The 22,538-nt window shown below is 57.6% G+C and overlaps 1 protein-coding gene across 1 annotated transcript in view; it reads right to left on the minus strand.

The window, feature by feature from the left end:
* PLCG1 (phospholipase C gamma 1) overlaps positions 1 to 15,538 on the minus strand; it is a gene marked incomplete at its 5' end in the record, with an annotated part of 48,973 nt that extends 33,435 nt beyond the window's left edge. The window contains one exon of the mRNA XM_082007345.1: positions 15,337 to 15,538. Coding sequence (XP_081863471.1) covers positions 15,337 to 15,538 — 202 coding nt within the window. The remainder of the gene's footprint in view (positions 1 to 15,336) is intronic.
* Between the last annotated feature and the right edge of the window lie 7,000 nt (positions 15,539 to 22,538).

Below are 22,538 nucleotides of genomic sequence, written 5' to 3' on the forward strand. Positions count from 1 at the left end.
ATCCCTCATCCTCTATGAGCTAAAAATGGCCATGTTGCCCTTTTAGCGAGGCACCAAAACCCCAGTTAAAAGCTCTCTCAGTTAAAAGCTCTCTCACCGCCACTACTGTCCCAGGGAGGGACACAGCTACCCTCAGAGGACCACTGCGTCCCACTGCTCTTGTTGCTGCAACATGCAGGTGCCTCTCCTGCCTCAGGAGAAGATGCAGGTAAAGCTACATTCCCCTCCAGACTCAGCTCAGCTGTGTCTCATGTTGCTCCAGCAAGTTCCTTCATCTCACCCGCTACTCGCATCAGCAAAGAGCAATTTTTGCTCCGAGTCACTGCATTTTGCTATGAAGCAACTGTCACATTAGCTCTACCCCCAGAAGCAGCAACGTCCATGGAGAGAGCACCTGAGGAGAGAAGATGCTGGGGAAAAAAACAGCTCAATGGGACAACAGGGAGCTCCCAGTTAGCCAGGATGGCTGGGACTAGCCTGGATCCTGACTCAGATCCTGGCTCACCTCTCAACAATCTCTGTCAATCAGCGTGGAGCAGGAGGATTTGGCAGAGAGCTTAAACACCGCCCTGGGAGCCGGCACCTCTGCCCAGGCGCCGGCAGCGTGCGCCACGCAGCCCACGCGGGGCACGCAGGGACGCGCCGGCTGCTCTGCGGGCACCAGCGCTTCCTGCCCGCGCCTCCGGCTGCCGCTGCCACCGCTGCACCCCTGGACCACATGTCCTGCAGCTTCTGAGCTCCAGTCCCTCCCTCCCCTGTCCCCCCTAAAATCCTTATCAACTGCAGAGGAAACTAGAGGAGATGCGCAGGGAGATTAGGAGATGCTACGCAGCTGCGTCGCTCTGCGGGTTGGAGGAGAGGATGTGAGGAACCGCCCTTCCCTCCTCCATCCCACGCACCCACGTTACGGGCTGGGGCAGGGAAACAAAGGTCCTGCGCAGACATCACCCTGTTCCTACAGGGCACTGTTGACCTCTCCCCAGGCTGACCCAGACCTTGCTGCTCCACCAGCTTTAGCCACACGCAGGTGGCCTTCAAAAGCTCACGAACATCCTCCCAATGCTAGAAGCAGAGGTGGCTGTGGGCTGGCAGCTGCTATCCTGTGTCGTCAGCACATCTCTCCCGCTTACTCTCAGCTGCAAAAAAAAAAAACGAGTTAAAAAACCAAAGCTGATCGCCTAAGTGAGCAAAGCAGGGTGCTGCTGGCTCACAGCCTCGGCTCACAGCCCCAGGACGGAAAGGCTGGCGGTTTCCACTCTACTGGTCTCAGCCTTCCAGGGACAACTTCACGCTCAGACCCACCTGGCCTGAGCCACCTCCCTGCCGGCCCCGCCACCGCGTCCGTCACCACCGCCTGGCCCCAGCGCAGCGGACAAAGTGACATCGGACCCATAACCCATCTCCACCCCCGGCGGGCTGCATCACCTTGGGCGAAGCACTGCAGCTCCTTCCCCAGCCTCCGCTGCACAGACCCCTCGGTTGCACCCCTGGAGCCCTGGGGACGGAGAGAGCATAGCCCAGAGCACCTGCTACAAACGGCACGCCGGCATGCGCATCCCAGAGCCGGACAAGAAACCGCAACAGCAAATAATGTGAAGGAGCAGAGGCAGGACACCGATCCCGAGACACGGCCACTTGTTGCAGTCACAGCCCAAGCCCCTGAAGAAGGACCAGAAGCCCCCCCAGTCCCGAAATCCTTCCAGGTCCCATGAGCAGCCCTGCCTCCAAGCACCTGCAGCCAACGCCTCTCCAGCAGCGAGAGGGAGGAAGCGGGCAGGATGCGTTGGGGATGTCTCCTACCCAATGTCAGCTAATGGCCAGCAGTTAATTAGCAGGGTTATTACAGGGCTCACCTCCACACACCCCCAGAGACACCGGCTCTCCGCTCTCCCGGCTGTTCTCTCCCCTCAGGCTGTCTTGCTGCTGGCGCAGCCTTTGGCAGGGGTGTTTGCAGGGCACGTGGCGGGGCTTGCGGGATGCAAAAAACAAGCGTTGCCCCAGTCCCACAGCCAGGCTCTCCTTGCCTGATCAGATTAACTTCTCGTACAGGATGCTACGCTCCCGCTGGCTCTCCCAGTCTCCCCCAGGACATCCCATGTGAGCTGGTCACTGGGGCTCCCTTTGCAGTCCAAGGAGGGATGAGCACTTCACTCCAGCCCTGCCAAGGTAGGTGGGAACAAACTTCTTGGGAGACACATCTCTTCCACGGCTACTGGAGAGCACAGACCTGGCCCATACCGCATCTCTGGGGCGGCCAGCGGGGAACACTGTGGAAAGAGCGAAGAACAGGGCGAACGCCTTTGATATCTTCCTCCAGATACGCTCCCACCATCCAACACTCTGCAGCTTGGGCTCTCTCTTACAGGTTATCTTATCTGTCTACAGCAGGGTGCAGGCACCCAATTTTAGGACAGCCACTATGAGGAGTGAAGCCCAAGCAACATGAAGAGTCTGCAAAGTATGAAAGCAGAGTCACAGTTCGTGGTGCAGAATTCACCCGGCTCAGCGCTGGGTCTGGGAAGCACGAACTTCCCTCTTGCTGGACACCAGCAACCCTGTCCCTCCAGCATAGCCCTGTGAGGGCAGCAGTGGGGAGCTGAAGCAGATGGGCAGCTAGATGGCAAACACCAGGCGAGGGCCCCAGCAATCCCCCTCCTGGGATGCTTCAGGGCTCCCTCTTGTCTTCCATGGAAATTTTGTCTGCATGGAGAGTCATGGGGGTTTGTACCAGGATTTCTGGATTGTGCTGGGCATCCGGGGCTGCCGGCTGTATCCACTCCCACGTGTAACGCTGGCACCCACAAGAGCGCTGGACTAGTTGCACCTTCACCGTGCAGGACATGGGAACATGTTTCCACCGCAAACACAAGCGGAGCTACTCCAGGTAGGGTAAGCCCCAGTTTGCACTTGCACAGACACTGCTCTGAAGAAGTCCGTGTCCCTTCCCCAGATGAAATAAGGCTGGTGGCAGCCTGCAGAGCCACCCTTCAGTCATCAGCCTGGTCTGAGAAGCACAAGCTTCCACTGACTCAAATGGAAAGGGGAAGCTCGGCACCGGTGCTTCTGGACAGACGGTCTGTCTAGGGATGGCTCCAAAAGCCACCCCCAAGGTGACCTTTTCCCTGCGTGGCATCGAGGGCTCCATCCCCCTCAGCCCTGCCTGGGTGAGAAACGTAATGACCTTACAGGAGCACAACAAAACGGCGGGAGGGTGGGGGAAGCCGAAGGTCCACAAGCACAGCTCCTCCCGCCTGCCTCTCCCGCTCTCCCTCCCTCCCGGCCGGACGCGCAGCGGTAAGGAGATCTGAGAGGTACCGCCGAGGGCAGGGATGGATCGATGGGGCGCGCGACGCAGCACTGCGTCTCGGCACGGAAGGGGGTGAGGTGCTCAAGGGAGCTGCTCCCTGGGCAGGTGTCCCCCCTCGAAGGGTCCGATAAGGAGCACTTCTGTGCAATGTCCCCCCATCCCTCTCCTTGAGTTTACAGGGTCGCGGGCATCCCCAGACTCTCAGCCAGCTGGAGGACTCCCACCCACCTCCAGCGCTGCCTGGGAGGGGAAGGGGATGCGGACCAAGCAGGCTGGCAAAAAACAAGCAGGAAAGAAGGGCAGGCAAGGCAATCTGGGGGTTCCCGAGTGCACAAAGCCGTCAAAGGCACAGCTCACAGCATGACAGCCGGGAGCTTGGCAGGGCCAACGAGGAAGCCCTGGCAGAGGTATATCTGGGGACCTGGGCGTCCAACAGCAGCAAGCTCTCCTTGGAGCTCTTAGGGGATTTTTGCACCCAACATAGGTCCCTTCTTGACTCTTTCATGCCCGGGGGAGTCATGCTGCACCACAAAGCAGAGATAAGAGTAACCACACACTGTCCCCAGGGCAGGGCACAAAGGCGAGGAGTGAAAACTGAAGGACAGAAAAGATTTGTCACACCGGCAGCAAATGCCAGTGATGTTCAGATGCCGTGACTCAGTTTTCATCCATCTCACCAGACGATGCAATCGAGCTTCCGTGACAGCACTTCAACAGCAAAGATGACTGCTGGCCAGGACATTCAACGGACAGCAGGGAGATGGCTCCTTCCTGTCCCTACCAGGGCTTGAGCTCTTCAGCGGCAGGGTAAAGTTGGGAAGAGAATAAGGTAAAGATCCCATCTGCTGCTGAGCCATTCGAGGTCACCACAACAGCCTGACTTCTTCCTCCACCATGCTCAACTCAAAAGCTGCTTTGAGTCAGCAAGGGCTGAGTATTCACTACAGCACAGATGTGATTTGCAGATGTGTCCCCTCCCCTAGATCTCCCTGTGTGCCATTATCTGTGGGAGAGGCCCCAGAGGGCTGTACTGTCTCCACCGATAACGCAGGGAGTAGCTGAGGCACCTCCTCCTCCTTGGACTCTCTGCACAAGTCTCTTCTACCCACCATGCCGTGAATCAGAGAAAGAGGCAGAGTTACCACAGTGGCTGCTGGTGAAATCAAACCTGCTCTCTCCCAGAGTGTTTAAAAATGGAAAAAAAATTCATCTCCTTTTCACCAGTTTTGCTCTATCTGCACTAACCACAATGGGACCGCTGATGGTGCTGGCTTCACCTTCCAACACCAAGGTAAGAGTATGCTTGATAACCAGTCAGTGATGTCTTGTTACAGGACCATCCAACTGAAGATCTCCAGGCACTGAGCAGATACTATCTAAGTCACACACTGCCCTGGCAGGAGACATTATCTTCAGTTTACGTGGGAGAAGCAGGAGCTCTTGGTGATGGTCTTCACACCAGGCTTCACTACCTCTTGGGCTTGTTTTTTTTCTTAATGACCTCACCTGCAATTTATTTGGTCCCCAGAACCGGAGACCTCCACTTGTTCACACGCCAACCTGCTTCATGTTCATACCAAGCCTGATGTGCCAATGCTCCAAAATTTCATGCCGTCGTCTCTAGGCCTTTTCATAACATGACCCAGAGCCTGAGCTGCTGGAGATTATGAGGACCATACTCCAATCAGCAGCAAGACCTTGAGAGCAGGCTGACATAAGGCATTAAATCACACACGAGACACTAAAGAAGAGAAAAAAAAAGATAAAACAATTTCTGCTGCTTTGCTGGGACATAGAGCCGACTTGTGCCCCAGCAGAGCTGACTGCCCAGCAAGCCTGGGGAGCCCAGCACCGCTCGGGGTCTGCTCTGGGACCCAGGACGGGTTTTTAGTCCTCTGAAGTTGAGAAGGGTCGTGAGCTAGCAAGGATTAGCAGGACAAGGACTGCAGGCTTGAAGGAGAGAGGGCATCCAAAATACCCTGGGATCCTGGCCAGAAGAACGAGAGCTGGAGGGACAGGTGCTGGCAGAAGTACCCGAGCATGGCAGCTCAGAGTGACGAGGCAGCGGGCTCCCTGCTTCTGCTCTGACACAGCCCAGGAGCACGAGAGCCTTGCTCTTCGCTCGTGCCGAGAAGGACCATGTCAGGCTGTGCCCGAACGCTCGGCAAACAAACTGAGCCACCCCCCCGCCCCACCTCTGCACCAGCTGGAGAGCAGATTTATGGGGTGCAGATTTACAGGGCAGGGTGCCAAGGGGGTTAAAGTCCTCTTGGACATCCCGTGCTCCCAACATGGCCGAGCCCCCACCCACTGCCACCCCAGTTATCTGACCTGGCTTATGGGACCGCACGTGTGGAGACACCCCCCCCCGCCCCCGAGAGGGTGAGGAGGAGGGATGAAGGACACGCACCGGCACAGGCAGCGCAGGAGGGGGATGTCCTTTAATCACCACATCACCCGGCACTTCTGGGAGCAAGTAAACAGGAAAAAGACTCTCAAGCAGCTGCTCTAACCCAGCGTCCCCGCGGGGCACAGCCTGCCGCGACAGCCTTCCTTGACGTCCCCTCTCGGTGACGATTTCCAGCCCCGGCCGGCCCTGCCCTAGTGCGGATAGATGCTCAAACGGAGCAGGACGGGGCCCTGCACAGCGCAAGCCCAGGAGGAGAGGAGCAAGCACACCACAGAGTGACGGGAGGGACCTCCAGCAGAGATGGAGAGCAGCACACCGCCGCGTTGGAGCGGCTCACGGTGTCAGGAGGCAGCGGAGCAGCCACAGCATCGCCGCGTGCCACCGGGAGCGCAGCGGCCCTCCCGCGCCCGTCCCTCCGGGCACCACGATCCCAGCAGCGCAGCGGGATGGACCGCAGCAGGGTTATCAGGCATCCAGCTCCTGGGTGATGGGTTTTGACGTTAGCGGGAAAAGGCAAACCAAGGAAACGTCAGTCCCGGAGGACAATTCACCCCGTGGGTTGCTCCCCCCTTGGCCACGGGTGGGGAGGCAGCCTCCCTGCACGCACCCCTGTACGGACAAAGGCCAGTGGTGAGCAGAGAGGCTGTGCTGCAAACACGAGCCAGCACGGCTCTGCGCGTGATAATTTCAGGTGTCACAGTGGTAAAAAAAAAAAAAGTTACGTTCCAAGAAAAGGTAAGAATAAGTGAGTTTGTAACAGGTTGGAAAGAAAAAACAACCCCGTAAAGCACAGTCCTGCTCCTTCTGCCGTGGCTGTTAGCCATTTCATCCTCAAGGCCAGAGGACAAAGCCAGCTCAGCAAAGCATCCTGTTGGTCGAAGCTCACGTGCTGGACCACGACCTTCCCCAGGATAATCTTTAAGACAACGATGTGAGCTGGCCTGCCTGTGGGCGGCCAGGCGTGCTTCGGGGCACCGTATTAACTGCACGAGAAGAGACGATTGACCCAAACCTCAGAACCACAAGTTTTTGCAAATAGAAGGTAGGAGCTGCAGAGGAAAGCAAGGGAGAAGTCCGTTCCTGACTCCGGAAGGCTTTCCACAGCTCTCCAGCTAGCTCAACTCAGGACCCCCAGCTCCAAATTGGGCTGAGGAGTCATCAGACCACACAGGCAGCAGAGATGGCGCTGAAAAGCTATTTGGAAATCACAGAGACTTTTCAGAGTATGGGCTTCGTAAAGCTCTGCTGACTTCTACAGATTTCAAGCTGCCAGCTTCTGCTGGAGACTCCAGCCCTGGAGCTTTTTGGGTGCTCCACATGAGCACGATCACGTGTCCTCCCACCATCTGATATACGCAAGTATTCGATAAGTGACGGGGACGTATCAAGAGGTGGCAAGGCGCCCAGAGATAAGGAGAGCTGGGACAGGAGGGATGAGCCCGGCACAGCCGTCGGGCAGAAGCAGACGGCCCTGCCTGCAGCTCCAAATGCTGGGGAATCTTCAGAAAGGCAGAAAATTCTCAGAAATGAGGAAGTTTCTCATTTGAATCAATGTCAAAAAGCTTGAAAAAAGCGGCATTTTTCCATGAAAAACAGCTCTTTGTGCAACATCAATAACAAATCCTCAAAATTTAAAGATTAAAACCATTTCGAAGGAAAGCTTTCTCCGGGACTGCAGGGTCCCTTTGGGAGCGGCTGTTGTCACTGTGTCCCCTCCCGAGGGCTCTCCCTGGCCGAGGAGACACCCTCCCGCCGCTGCCTGATGTGACACCTCCGGTAGAGAAACCACGCTCGGCGGAACAGATGAGCAGGGACGTCGGAGAGGAGGAAAAGCCATGAGATCACCCACCCACCCCCGTGCACGGCAGGATACAGTCACTGCGCAGAGGATGTGCTAGATATTAAACTGATCTCATACGCGATACGGGCAGGAGAGCGGCAGCCGCAGCGAACACCAAGCGAGCCGACCAGGCTTGCAGGTGGGCGTTCGCTGGGACAGTCGCAGGTTTCTGTGAGCATCCCTGGCTGTCAGACACCAAATCATTCTCTCCATACAGCTGCACGTATCTGTTTGACGCACGAACCTTTCTTCTTTTATCTTTGTCTAGGTAGGTATCCTTCCAGTTGCTCTATTTCAACATCGTCTTCTTCCACCAAGCTTGTTTGGCCAAGGGGAAGAGGGAGAAACGTGGGGTGTAACTTTTCAAAAGCATTGTAAAGCCTTTAAAATTTAAGACTCACTGATTTCAACTGCCCTTAAACCTCAGAGAACACTGGGGGCGGGGAGGGGGAAGAATCTTCTCCACCGACTTCAGACATTTCCTTTTATTGTACAATAAGGTTCAGCCGATGGTTTAAACTCAGAGCTGCACGGGGTTTTTGCGCTCGAAGCCCCGCACCTCCTCGCCACATGCTGCAAGCTCTTCCTGGACTCCCCGCACACCTCCTCCCTCACGTGCTTTACAGTGGGCCTGACCGGACCTGCAACAGTTCAGCAACGGGAATGAAGCACAAGGGGCTCGCTGCAGCCCCAGCCAGGCCACCCAGCTCTGAGAAGCACTGGCACATACCTCTGAACCCAAACCACCAGCCCAGCTTTTGGTTGACCTGCCATTAAGCAGAGACTATTGCTGTTGGGCTCTTCATCTACGGAGCTACAGCCCACTAGCTGTAGTCCTGCCGTGTGGCTACAGCCGTGCAGGACTGGCAATCACCATGCTCCACGACGGGCTGATCTGGAAGAAGTCTCACAGCTCCTGCCAGCGAGTTACATGGCCTGGATGAGATGCTCAGCACCAACGGTTTCCAACACCGATCCCAGCAGGATCCCACTTTGGCAGAGACAGAGGAGATGGACACGCAATCAAACACGCTTCACTTCCAGCAACCTCACAAGTTGCCATCCACGGGCTGAGCTGCTGCAGCTGGTCGGGGCAGGACACAAGCAGAAGCTTGTGTGATGTAGGCAAAACTGTAAGACAGTCTCAGCTGCATGCTTGTACTCACAGAGCTCCTGCTCCATCCCAAGCATTGGCAAAAGTTTACACCCCAGCCAGACTGTCCATCACGGTGCAGCGGTGTCACTTGGGTCACTTCCCAGGGGACACAACAGTCCCAGCACTCTCTGGAGGGGAAGGTCCCAACCAAAGAGCAGTGCCCAAGTTCCCAGGACCACAAAAACTAAACAAAGGCTGTGCCCCTCGGCAACTCGGTGGTCAAGCCTGCTCTACCACATGCAACGCTTGGGGACAGGAACCTTATCACGGCTCAGGGACAGGGACTTTAGCACCAACTGACCCCCAGTCTCCTGCTGAGACTGCAGGCAAGCCTTTTCTCCTCCATCTGTAATCTGCAAGATATGCAGGAGGTCACACGCCTGCTCGCGCAGGGACAGGGTGAACATCGCTAACAGCCAGCACGTCTTCGGGATGCTTGCAGTGCACACCACCATGATTAGATAACGGAGCTGAGCAAACGCTTCGCCGATAAGAAGAGTACCCCCACTGTGCAGGCAAGGGAGCTAAAACAAAGAGCAGTAAAAAGGCCACAGATTGGGTTGGGTCGCTGCTGGCTCAACTCGGAGATGGGGCCTGTGAAAAGCCCTGTATGAAATCATGCGACAAAACTGCCCCTGGAGATGGGAGGTGATGGCACCAAGCACGTGAGGTGCTCCTCTGCAGAGCCAGATGTTCAGATCCAGCTTACTCAGATGCTCCTCTCACCACACATGGTGTCCAGCCAACACGGCTGCCTGCCTTCGGAGCGGGCAGGGAGAAAGCCAAGCTGCATTGCTTCTGCCCTGAAAAACCCCGGAGCGCTCAGGCCGTTGGTATAGCTGAGAAGTAATCAGTCCGACACTACGCTAAACCTCGCCAGCACTTTTTAATTAGTGAGCTTAAAACCCATAAGCCAACACCTTCCACATGGCTGAACGGCAAACGAAGGAACCAGATGGATGGACAACGTGGGTGCAGGTACCGCAGTGGGGCACAGGTCTCCCAGCTGGCTGACCGCTAGCTGTTCTCGAGGTTGCAGAGAAGCTTTTGAGGCGCCAAGGGAGGAGGTAATTTGTGATGTGCCTTACTACTGCATGAGTAGGGGACATCTACCCTGTTCCTCCTGAAGACACTACCACGAAGAGAAAGGAGATGACAAAGGGACGTAAAGCGAGGGAAAGAGGCCGTTTCAGCTGGGAGGGGAAGGCAGAGTAGAGCTCATTCGTTTCCCCCAGTTCAACACATATATACCGGTAAGCAGGAAGGGGACTGGTAACGACACAAAAAACCTCCTTCACTGAAGAAACTCCCACGGCGGAGCTTCAGCAGGGGAAACTTTCACCATTGCGACAGTCACAAGCCGTGCTCTCCCCTTCCTACACCCACAATTTCTGCACCTCCTGCTCGAGGCACCTCAGGAGCGAGCTCCCCCCCTTCCCAGCCCCTGCCCACGGCAAGGGGCCGCATGCTGCAGCCACGGGGCAGTGGAGCAGGAGGGGGACCCGCCGGTGCAGGAGCCATCCTGCACCCCAAGACGATCCGACCCTGAAGTTAGTTTATCCTTGAAAGCTGTTTCTGGTTTGCTCGCTTCTCAAGAGCTCCAAGCCCCTCAGCTTCTTCAGATGGCCTCAAAAACATAAAATGAAAAAAAAAAAAAAGCTGTGCCTCGATGGACTAACGAAAGAGGCAGGTGGTTGGAAAGGATGAGGTGAGTACGAGCCACCCTTCAGAGTCACTTTGTATTAATATTTTACAGTTCCTGCCTTTTCTTTTACACAGGCAACAGCTTTTCTCCACCTCCACGGGACTGAGCTCATTTCACTGAAAGCAAGAATGCAACCAGGGTTTTTTCAGGGTGGTTTCTCCCCCCTCTCCCCTATAAAACAAACATCTGCTCCAAATTTTCAGCTCGCTCTCTGAGCAAACTCTGAATTTTCTGACGTGTTTCAAGGCAAACAGATCAATTAGAAGCTGGCCTGTAACCCCCCAGCATGTGAAGCTACGAATGCAAGACCCTTTTATATTAAAAAAGAATTACGTAACACAGGAAGTTTAAAAAAAAAAATGCATAAAAGACAACTGACTCGAGGATTAGCTCTACTTTGCTTTGGGTGATTAACAGAAAGAATAGAAAATTATTAGAGCTCTTCCCGTCGTAACAGCCAGGCCCTCTGCAGAGTTGATTAGCAAGAACGCAGTGCATTGGTAATTAGAGCTGGCTGAAGCCCTTTTGGATAAAAACAAGTATTAACTGAAACAAATTACTGTGGTGGGGTTTTTTTTGGTTTTTTTCCACAAACCAGGATTGCATTTTGACCAGTTTAAGTTTTGAAAAAGTACAGAAGGAGGTGACCGCTTTCCCAAGCAGAAGGCTTCCCGCGCAGCCACGCCTGCCCCCTCCGCCCCGTTCCTCCGCTGGTGCTGCTCAGCGAGACCAGAGCTGAGGAGCTTAACCAGGAGCAGGAGGTGGGTCCTTTCCAACAGAAGAGGTTCTTCACCTGGGCACTCAGCTGACCCGGCGAGGAGGCGAGGGGGACACGCGCGCTGACCACACACAAGGTCACCCTTCACGCAACGCTCACAAAGGGCTACACGAGGGTCACAAAGCAAGGGGACGGAGAAGAGGGCTGTCACACCAGCAAGGGCTTCCCCCTCCTCTCAGCACCAAGGTACCACAACCCCAGCACCTCGCGGGTGGGAGGAAGGCAAGGCTGGGCAGTTTGATGGTGGCCCACAAAGCTGGCTGGTTGCCTGGACATCTATAGCGTGTGTGGTGATGCCACCCAAGCTGTCAAACACAAGCTACTCCCCGGTCAGCATCCCTCCGGTCCAATCTCACTGCTGTTAAGAGAGGCTGTTCAGCACTAAAGGCTTTGTCCTTACGTGCCAAAAGCTTCTTCCAGAGGCCAGCTCAGATCCCACTCGCTTCAGTCAGCAATGAAATAAAAGATGTCCCATCAGCTCCAAGCACCAGCAGGGTGGCCAGCAGAGCTGGCAGCCACGCACCCATTCAGTCAGACCGACAGCGCACCACCGGTGCGGCACCAAAGAGACAAAGGTTTCCCTGGACCCTCCTCCAGGCGTGCTCCTCTCCAGCGGTGGGTGACCTGAAGCCTGCTCAGGCTCTGCTTCCTGGGAAGCTCGGGGTCAGCACGCACCAGAAAGCCAAGCACCACCAAAACGTAGCTTTCGTGAAGGTGAAGGCAAACAACTAATTCAGTATCGCAACCAGCCAGAGTTCAGGAGACATCATAAGCACCGACAGACAAGCACGCACAGACCCTGGAGTGGCAGCAGCTCCACACCACCACCCACAGTGGTGTCAAAGCTCTGAAATGAGCAGCACCACGCCAAGGAACGATGACTCTGACTGTGCCCAGAAGCCCTCTCCTCCCAGCACGCTGTAGCTTTAGCCCACATGCCTGAGGCTGCCTGGAGGCGAGCCAACTGACCTTCTGTCCTCCCGTGCACTGCCTGCCACGCAGCAGGAGGCCTCCCGAGCTGCAGCAACGGGGGCTCTGCTCTTTCCAACAGCGTCAGGAAAGGAGCCAGGTCCCCCAGCACTGCCCACCCCTCCTTGGGACAGACACCATCTCGTTTCTGCAAAACCCGCCAGGTGCAGAGAAAGGAGCACAGATCCTCCGTGCTGAATCTCTTATTCACAGAGAGAGATACCTCTCCCAAGACACAGACATCTACATAGATGCACCCTGAGTCCAAGGCCTCCGTAGTGATATACTGCAGATACTCACCTGTTCTGAAATGGTTAAAAACCAAGGATCGTTCCTACTTATAACTAACTTTTGTCCAGGGGTCTTGGTCTGAAGCTCCTTTCTGGCCTCCATATCTCAAGAAACACAAGAACATTCATTACCGGCCCATGAACAGAGCAGCCTTTGACCTGTAGACCCCCAGACATTGTCTGGTGGAGATGCTGTTCCATGTGACGGAACATCTCAACCTCCCGACAGCTGACCACTCTCTTCTGCTCGTGGCCTCACTCATATTGCAAGTTAGGACCAAAGCAGTACCTCCACAAAAAGCAAACCCCAAGTTTCCTGCCAGCCCCAACCTCCTGCTCTCAGCCCGGCACAGCTTTTCTTCACAGGGAGAACTGTGCCAGTCATTGCTTGCAGTTAAAACCATCCTGCACTAAAGTCATTAGCTTGACTCCAGATGACTTCGTCCTCTGGTTCCCACCACGGCCACGTGAACACCGAGCCAGTAAAGGCTGGACTTCAAGGTGGGGTGAGCCAGGAGGGGAAAACATCAGTGTATGTGCCACATGAAGTGAAGCTGTTACACACCTGGGTTTTCCCAGGCATCCTTTTTCCACTCAGAAAGAGCATCCAACTAAAAATAGGGAAGCTGGCCAACAATCTAGTATTGTTGGCCATCGATCGCACGGCTTTGCCTCGCCTGTCTAGATACACAATTGCTATTTGTGTACACAAGCCGATATTTCCACCTGGAGCTCCCACGCTTCTGTCCAGGAAGTGTTAAAGCAAAGCTCTACTTCTCAGCCCTGTGAAGGAAGAGGAGCGAGAGGATGGGTGCTGCGCAGGGTGCTGGGTGACACCAGAGCAGGGGACTGAGGACAGGGTGAGATGCTCAGGTGCAAGAGAGGAGGCCATGGGGGCTGAAGAAATGTCAGCTCTTCAGGCTAATGACCTGTCCCTCTCGCATGGCCCATCTTGCCTCCTGGGAGGGCTGCAGGCACTGTGGGAAAGTCGCTTGCTTTGGGAGGAACATGCCAGGGAACCCAGAGCCCACGGCCACCAGCCAGCCAACTCGCCTGAGGTGCAGCAGAGCCCCCAAGTAATTTTCCACTGTGACATTTAAAGGGATGTGAGGGAACTGGCTGTCCTGTGTTCACCAACTCCTCTTTTTCTTTTGCTAGAAACCTGTGAATTTTGTTAATTTTTTAATCCATGCTCTGCTTTTACTGATCTGCTCTTGGTTGTCTGCACAGCACAAGAAGTCCTTACAGCCACATTATCATCCTTGTAACCACCACAGTTTTGGTACAGAACTTAAAGTTCTCTAAATTTCACTGAAGTTAAGGTCCCAGATTTACAAGGACTGCAGCGCATGCTTAGGTCTGCCCACAGGACCGATCACCCATGCAGACATCAGTGGGGACCTCCATGGGCCATGGACCCACATGGTCTGCAGACGCTGCCAGAAACCAGCACCTCACCAGCAAAACAAACCAGGTGCCTTGCCTTAGTTTAAGAACTTGCCTTAGTTTAAACCTAGGGCCAACAGCGCGCCCCACTCTCCTCCCTTTCCTGCTGCCTGAAAGTTCCTTGAGGCCACTCTGGGAAAGGCAGAGGGGAGCTGCCCACCCCAGTGATGCTAATGGAGCCCAAGGCTCCTTCCAGCTCTGCCTGGAGATGCCGCTGGGCAGAAGCTAGAGGACTCCAAGGGTTTTAAGGCAAACCAATGCCCCAAACTGGAAGCACCAGCATTTTGGGGTCCTGCCACAGAGCCATGACCATCATCTCCACCTCAGGTGAAGAACGCTTCACCCGAGCCCTCCGGCAATACCAACAGCATCCAACCTTTCCACCTTGGGCCAGCAGCATTTGCCAGGAGAGATGCCGACCCCTCCACGTCCTTGCTGCGCCCCAGTCGCATCCCTCAACGCGGGGAAGGCCAGCGCTTACGCGCCGCCGCGCCAAGGCCAGCGCCAGGACTTACGTCACATCACCTTCATGCGCGTCCCCTCTTCCTCGCCTCCAGCAGCAGAGACGCTGTGCTCGCGCTAGTGCGAGGTAATTTAAGAGAAAAGGTAATTTAAGAGAAACAGCAGTAACCCAAGAAACCAGCGCCAAGGTTAAAAGTCTCCCAGTGCGGGGCCACCCTACTCTCTCCCCTGTCCCACCCATCTCTGTGGTTTCACGCTCACATTTCTTACGCATCTTTTCCCTGGCCCTCCTCGTGCCGGAGGTCCACATCACGGGCAGGAGACTGAAGCCGGCGGGCTGCTCTGCCCGTAACGGCACCCACCGCTGCGGGGAGGGCTTGCAGGACCCGGCCCTACGCTGACCACGCTCCACCTCGGCCGGCGCCATGGTCCCGAAGGGGAGAAGAGGAGGGAATTACATTACAACGCTTCGGGTTGTTTTTTCTGCTTTTTTGCCCTTTCCGCTTCGTCTGTTTCTCCGAGACGCAACCCCAAGAGGGCTCAAAACTAATCCTGCCTCCTTCTGAGGCTCCTCACGCCTTTTGGGCGCTGTCAGCCGTGGCACCGGCCGGGCGAAAGGCGCCGAGCCGGCCCCGGGGCAGCGCGATGCCGGGCGGGGGGCGCCGAGGGCGGGGGGCGGCGCCGAGGGCGGCCGTGGCGGTACCGGGCCCGGGCGGGGACACCGGGCCCCGCGCCCCTTCCCAGCCACCCCGAGCGGCTGCGCCGGGAGATGCCTGGCACAGGGAGGCTGGGGCTTCGCTTTGGGTTGGGTGTTTTGGGTCGGTTCCCCCCCTCCCCTTTCCTCCTCCCCACCGAGCCTCACGCAGCTTTCCGAACCGGCGAACGGCGGCTCCGCGGGACGGCCCCCGCCGGGGCCCATCGCCCCGAGGGAGCCGGGGCCCTCGCCCTCCCGTCCCCGCGCCCCCGCACTCACCGGCTCCCTCCATCTTCTCGGAGCCGCGGCTCCAGGTGACCTGCCGCGTCTCCAGCTTCACCTGGAAAGTTTTCCTCTCGGGTCGCTGAGACTTTTTGGAGTAGAAGAGGGTCATGACGGTGCCCACCTCCAGGCTGCGGCAGAGGTGCGCTGCCTCCGCCTCGCTGGGCGCCCCGGGGCCGCCGCCCGGCCCGGCCGCCATCAGCGCCGCGAACAAAGGGGAGCGGGAGCGCCCGGAGCGCCGCGCCCCACGCCCCACACCCCGCGCCGGCCGCGGGGAGGCGGGGGGGTGGAGGGGGGAGGAGGAGGAGGAGGAGCGAGGAAGGAGGAGGGAAGGAAGGGACGGGAAAGGGGCGGGGCCCGGCCCCGCGCGGCGGGACGGGTGCGCCTGGGGCCCACGCGGGGCCCACGGGGGTCCGCACGCCCCCCCCGCCCCCGCACGGCGCGCCTGGGGCCATCGGGAGGGTCGCGCACCCCGCGCTCAGCCGACTGTGGGACTCGGGGCGACAGCGCGGACCCCCGCGGCGCGGCACGCACGGGGGGTGCGTGGAGCGGACCCCTCGCGCGGTGCAGCGCTGTGGGGGCTGGTGCGGCCTGCATCCCACAGCTCGCGTGGGGTCCCAGTGCTACATACCCCACAGCACGCCTGGGGCACCGGGTGTACCGCGCACCACACGTGCACAGCACGCATAGGTGCCTGATGTGCCACACACCCCACAGCACAGGACACTATGGGGCCCTGGCACCCCACTGCCGAGCTTGCGTGGGGTCCTGGCATGGCACATGTGGGGTCCCAGGGGCGCTGCATCCCCCAGCACTACATCCTACGGGCCACCACGCTGGTGCACAGCCATGGGGCTGAGGGGCTCAGCCCCCCGAGCCTCCCACCACCTCCCTGTCGCCCCTCATGTCCGCCGTGGGGGCTGTGCGAGCACATGCAGGGATGCAGGGCGAGCAGGGCATGGGCCAGGCTGGCAGCAGCCCCCAGGAGCTGCTGTCCTCTCCCTGCCCTGCCTGGGACATCCCCAGCCCTGCTGCGCTGGGACAGGCCCCGCAGGATGGCTTTTCCTGGGGACAGTCCCCTCCGCCTGGCTGCCGCTGGCCCCAAGCATGGCTCCTCGCCGGCCCCCAGCCTGCGGCTGCTGCAGCTTCTTTCCCATAAATCACGGCCGGGCTCGTGCCGAAGTGGGACAGGGTTCACAGGGTGGCCGGCAGCATCCTGTCCCTGGGGGATGTGTAGGGAGCTGGGGGTCGCGGGAGGCTCTCCAGCCCCACTCCAGCTCCAGCCCTGGTGGGAGGCCACACGAAAGTGGGGTTAGCGAGGGGATAAGCATTGGGAAGCGTCAGGGTTGTTTGCTCCATTGACACAGTTACAGCCTTCGATTTCCCTTTCTGTGCTGCTGACCTTCCTCCCTGTGCCCTCCTCCCCATCGGGCACCCCAGGCAGGCTGGGTGGTCAGGCTGCCCTGGGCTGGGGACGGTGTCCCCGGTCCAGTGCAAACACCAAGGTGCGGCGGTGGGTGCATCGCCCACTCTGGCAGGCGACACTGGCCAGGAGCTGGCCTGCCCACGCGTGAGCACGGCCCCGCTGCAGGAGAGCGGTGAAAGGGACAGGTTGGAGGGGATGCACCCCTATATAAAAATACATACGTATATGTATATATGTATGTATACAGTATATACATGCCCATACACACACACACGTTGTTTGCAGGCCCACGGCAAGGCACCATGCAGCCGAGCAGCCCTTATCTCACCCTCCAGCTGATGGGTGGGTCTGGAGGGGGCTCAGCACCGAGTGCACCCCAACTGCGAGCAGCTCCCTCTGTCCCACTGTTCCACCCGCCCTCAAAGGGACATGCATGAGCACACGTGCACACACACATGTGCACACACACGTGTGCACACACACACAAGCAGTCCTACGAGGTCCTTGGTTGTTTGGGGTCCTACCCAATGTCTGGACATTAAAAAGACAGGCAGGACAAACGCACTGGGATAAGGACCTAAGCCTGCCCTTATAAAAATGACCAGCGTACGACAGCACCGTAAGGGGTGGCAGGACACTGGGGACCTGCTCAGCAAAGGCAGGGCTGCGGGCGGGAGCTGCGAGGCGGCTGGGTTGAGCCCGCAGCCATCGGCATGGGACCCTCTGCCCCACTCCCACCGGGGAAAGAGGCTCCTTGCTTGTGTAATGGCCTCGCTCGGACCGGCAGGAAGCAGCCGGCTCCCAGTGGTCTTAAAATAGCTGAGCATTATGGGCACACCCTTGTTTTTGAGGGCAAAACCTGAGAAGGGAGTGTGGCCATCGAAGAAACAAAAAGGTAACTGCCTCACTCCCAAACACCGCCTGTTCACGCTGATGGGACCCATCACGGCGTTTCCCCAGCCCCAGACCCCTGGGTGGCCGGCACGCGGAGGTGGCAATGAGGTGTCTGCGATGGATATTTTTTTTTCTCTGAGTTTGACTAATCACTTTTTATCCTTGCATTAACTCTCTGTGTCCGTGATACTGCACACCAAGGAATTCCACAGCTTAATTTGACAGCATGCGAAACTGCTTTTGTCCGTCTGCTGCCTGCCAGCCTCGTTCAGTGGTCCCGACTCCTGCACCGGCCTTTGGTCCGCAGTGGGTCAGACATGTTTTGCTTTTGAAGAAATTCCATGGATCATGTTCATCATATGGCTGCGGAGGGGGTGGGCTCTGCAAACGTCCCCTTGCCAACACCTCTGGGAGAAGGGGTCTTCCCCGCCACGCTGGCTGCAGCACCTGCGGGGCCCCCATAGTCCCGAAGCTTGGGGTGCCGACCCCCGCTATCCTGCGGGATTCATAGAGCAGCTGCATCCTCTGCCCCGGAGGATTAGCAGCTGGCTAATGGCCAGGTGACCTCCAGCTTAAGGACAGACCTGGCCTTGGGCTCAAGGCCTGAGGAGCAAAACCCAGGAAAGCAAAACCCTGAGGCCACCCCATGGGTGAGCCTGGGGGGTCCCTGCAGACCAGCATCCCTCTGACACCAGTGTCTCTCTCTTGCCCTTGGGGACCGTGCATCTAGAGGAGGTGCCCGATCATAGAATCATAGAATCTTTGGGTTGGAAGGGATCTTTAAAGTCCAACCCCCCTGCCATGACCAGGGACATCTTCAACCAGAGCAGGTTCTCAGAGCCCCGTCCAACCTGACCCGGGATGTCTCCAGGGATGGGGCATCTCCCACCTCTCTGGGCAACCTGGGCCAGGGTTTCACCACCCTCAGTGTAAAAAATTTCTTCCTTCTATGTAGCCTATCATCATCCATCTAGATGCTCATCCAAGGGAGCAGTACAGGGATGCCAAAGGAGAGATGCACCACTCCAGGTTATTTAGTTGTTCCCATCTGTTCTGGGTAAATGAGAAACCAGCCCACAGACTGAGAAAACCACCATCAGTGAAGAGCTTCCCTCAGCCCTGCAGCGAGCAGGATCTGGAAAACCCCCAGGGAACGCGGTGCTGAGCTACCTCCCACTCCGGGGTGGTGTTAGCAGACACAGAGCAGCACAAGGCAATTTTTGACCGGGGATGGAAAGCAGACCTGCCCGGGGCCGCAGAGCTGCTGCGGATGCTGGCGCGGTGCCTGCTGCGTGCGGCGCACTCACCGGGGAGCTGGGGTGACGCTGTGCCGGCAGGCAGTGCTGCCTCCCCACCCTGCATCCTCCTGCCCCTTCCAAGGGGGATCGCAAGATCCCTCTGGATTACGAACCGGCACCTGATCGGAAACCCGCTGCAGCTCCAGGTTCCCTGTCCCCGCTCCCCGCTGTTCCTAGCACACTTTTTTTTATATCCTAAATTCACCTGGTTTCAATTTCCAACCCCTGAATCCTGTAAGACTTCAAGGGGGATGGGGCTGCATCCAGCAGGGTTTTGCAGCCTCCCCTTGGCCGTCGGGCCCTGTCTGCAGGCTCGTGCCGTGTAAGATCCAGTTTCAACCTAAATTTTGCCCCCTCCGCTGGTCACATCACTACTGCCTCAGTTTCCCTCACTGTCAAGCATAATCCCTACTACAGAGCAGGAAAGCCGAACTGGGGTGGTGGCACTGGGGCAGGCGAGGACCCGGCGCTGCAGGGCTGGGATGAAAAACGGAATGTGGCACGTTTCGTGGCCATTTCTCTGTTCGCACAGTGAGTCAACGGGATCTGGGAATTCTCCATTGAAAGTGCGGGATGTGTGGTCCTGACCCTGCTGTGCCACAGGCAAAAATACAGACTAACTCCTCAGCCTGGCCATGGGCACCCCGCCATGCCCGTGGAGAAGGCGAATCTGCCGGCAGCGATGCTGGGGTGGGGGATGCCCCTCTGCAGGAGCACATCCCTCCCCGCTGCATTCAACGGGGCACGGGGAGAAGCACGTTTTCCTGCTCAGCAGCGTAGGGTATGGGAATTTAATACGGCCAGGTCAGAACGTGGGGAGGGAGGGCTGTATAAATAGAAAGGGTATTTTTATGGGCTGCATTGTTCCAGGCACGGGCAGGTCAGGAGCACAATGAGCCCCTTTCCCTCTCCATTGGCTTTTTCTCCGCTGCACCTTGGAAAGGCCCCAGAGAGTAAACGTTAACTCCTGCCAAACTGTGAGTTCTTGCAGCCGCAACAAAGCGCCTGGAAACATGGCGGCAGGCGGTGGGGAGGAAGCCCCGCTTGGGGCCAGCTGCCGAGACGGCTGCTCCTGCGGCTGGCTGAGCCTGACCCCGCAGCCACCCGCGTGGGGTCTGGGGGCCCAGAAAGCACCGCACCCACATCGGGGTGCCTGGGGAGGTGCTTGTGGAGAAGCCAGGGCCTGTGTCTGCTCCAGGCTCCCCGAGGACACCGAGCCCTGGGCTGCTTTCCAGTGCCAGGGAGATGGACGCGTCCCTCAGCCTCGTTGCCCGTGTCCCGGCCCAGCCTCCTGCCCTCCCCGCCATGAGGGGAAGGAGAGCGTGCTGCCCTCACTCCGTCCTCCTCCCTGCGGAGGGCTGCGGGCTAATAAAAGGCAGCAGAGAAACCACACAGGGAAGAGCAGCTTGGGCCTCGCCACATCCCGCTGCTCTTGCTCTCCGCTGCACCGGGCAGGGGCTTCCCGGGAGCAGGCGCCTGTGGGAGGCAAAGCAAACCGATGCCGAGGTGCACTCGCATGGAAAGACAGCGTGGCCGCCGGACAGGCAGGGGTAAAGCAGGAAGGAGCAGAGCAAGGCAGGGACAGGCCACAGCCTTCCCAGGCTGAACACAGGACTCCCCTCTGCCAGCTGTGGGCATGGCCAGCTCTCGGCATCCATCCTCTCTCCAGCAGGAGCCGAGGATCCCAAGCTTGTACGGCACAGGGGATACAGCCCCTGCTCTCAACCCCTGCCCTCAGCAGTGCTCGGGCAGCCAGGAGCAGCCCGGCTTCCACGCAGCCCCCTCCGCACGCAGCCCCAGCCCCGCTCACAGCCCTGCAGCTCCCCTCTCCTCCACAGCCGCCCTCGCTGCACTGGCTCGAGCACCGGCCTGCCATTAACCAGCTTTGGGCCGGAGCGGGGGCACGGGGGAAGTCTTCCAGGCTCCCGGGCGCACACTGCAACCCGGGCACAGAAGATCGATGCAGAGAACGTTCCTGTCAGCAACACGGAGTAAAGGGAAACACAAACACTCACCATGTCCCTCTCCGTGCTTCCTGGTGCACTCGGATGCAGCGTGTCCTGGCTCTCCACAAAGGCAGCTTCTTCCAAGGAGGCCGAAAACCACTTGCCACAGGAGCCACCCGGGCCCAAAGAAGCACCATCTCGCCCTCCTGCCTGCCAGAGCTCAGCCTGGCTGTGCCCCTCACTCTTGCTGCCTCAGGTCACTTCCCAGTTCCCTAAAGCAACGGCCTCCACTTCCAAGGCTGCTTGGAAAGACAAATGCAAAGCCACGTTCCCTGTGTCCCCACCAGCTCACAAATGCCAGCCCACGAGGCCCAGAAGGGATCCTCAACCGGTGTCTGCAGCCAGGCCTCGGGGTGAGGGCAGGCTGCACATGAGCAGGGCTCCAACAGGCACCAAGCAGCTGCTTGTGAAAAGGCAACAAAATACCTTCAGGCAATTCCTGCTGGGCTTGGGACTGGGCAGCTCTGCGCCCAAAGAGCTTGGAGGGTCGGGCTGCTGATGTTTCAGCACATTCTGTTGGAGGCAGTTTCCCCTGGAGGGGCACAACCCAACCCGGACAAGCACACGGCCATGCAGGGAGCACAGATGAGGGATCCGGGAACCAGGCGAGCTGATGGACCATCTCAAGCCCCAGCATTAACGTGAGCTCCTGAGCAAGCAGCAGGGTCGCAGGCTGGCGGGACAGCCTGCTCAGCTTTGTGCCCCCAGCCAGGGCTCCAAAAACACCCCACGCTGTGATGCTGTAGGACCAGCTCCTTCACCCACTGAGGGTCTGGCTACGAGACCATACCCACCTACCACAGAGCCACCACGACTCAACACAAGCGAGCAGCGGTGACAGTTACTCAAAACAACCGGGCAACATCAGCAGCTGTGGAAAGCGTTATCCCTCCCAAAAGCCAGCCACAGCCAGGTACTTCGTTTCAGATCCCTGGCATCATTATGAACCCACATCCTCTCAACTCACCCCTAACAAAGACACAACCGCTGGGTCAACCCTGACCCACCCGGCCCCTGCCATGGCCTCAGCGTCCTCTGGGCAGCCCTGTTCAAATGAGAAAGGCTCGAGCATCCCCGCTGTACGGCAGCTGCAGGAACAATGTGGTACCAGACCCCTCCCCATCAGAGGGGACCTCACGGCCAGGGGCCTGAAGTGAAAGAACACAGAGACACCAACACTCAGTTAAGTTGTAGGAATTTATTTTAAATAACCTACAGTTGATTAAAAGGGAATTCATGATAAAAATAGAAGATACTTGTTGAGGAAAGGCTGCAGGAAATGGTCTTCGCACACACACTACGCTAACAATGCCTCTAAAACTAATGATTATAGCAAAAAAAGGTTTCACATTAAAATTCTGCTTTTTAATTTTTTAAATTTTTTTTACACAATTACAAAAGAAAAAAATAAAAGCCCTAAAATCTTGATTATTTTCCTTTTTGGACCGATGCTCATTTCCCTCGAAATTTATTGACCTGTGAAACTTCTTTTTACACAATAAAATCTTTCAAGTAAAAGAGGGGAGTGGGGCTTAGAAAAAAAGGGGGTAAAGGTAAAACAGTCTGACAAACCTA

This window comes from Phaethon aethereus (genome assembly GCF_964289735.1).
Source record: "Phaethon aethereus genome assembly, chromosome: 16".
NCBI classification, from domain to species: Eukaryota; Metazoa; Chordata; class Aves; order Phaethontiformes; family Phaethontidae; genus Phaethon; species Phaethon aethereus.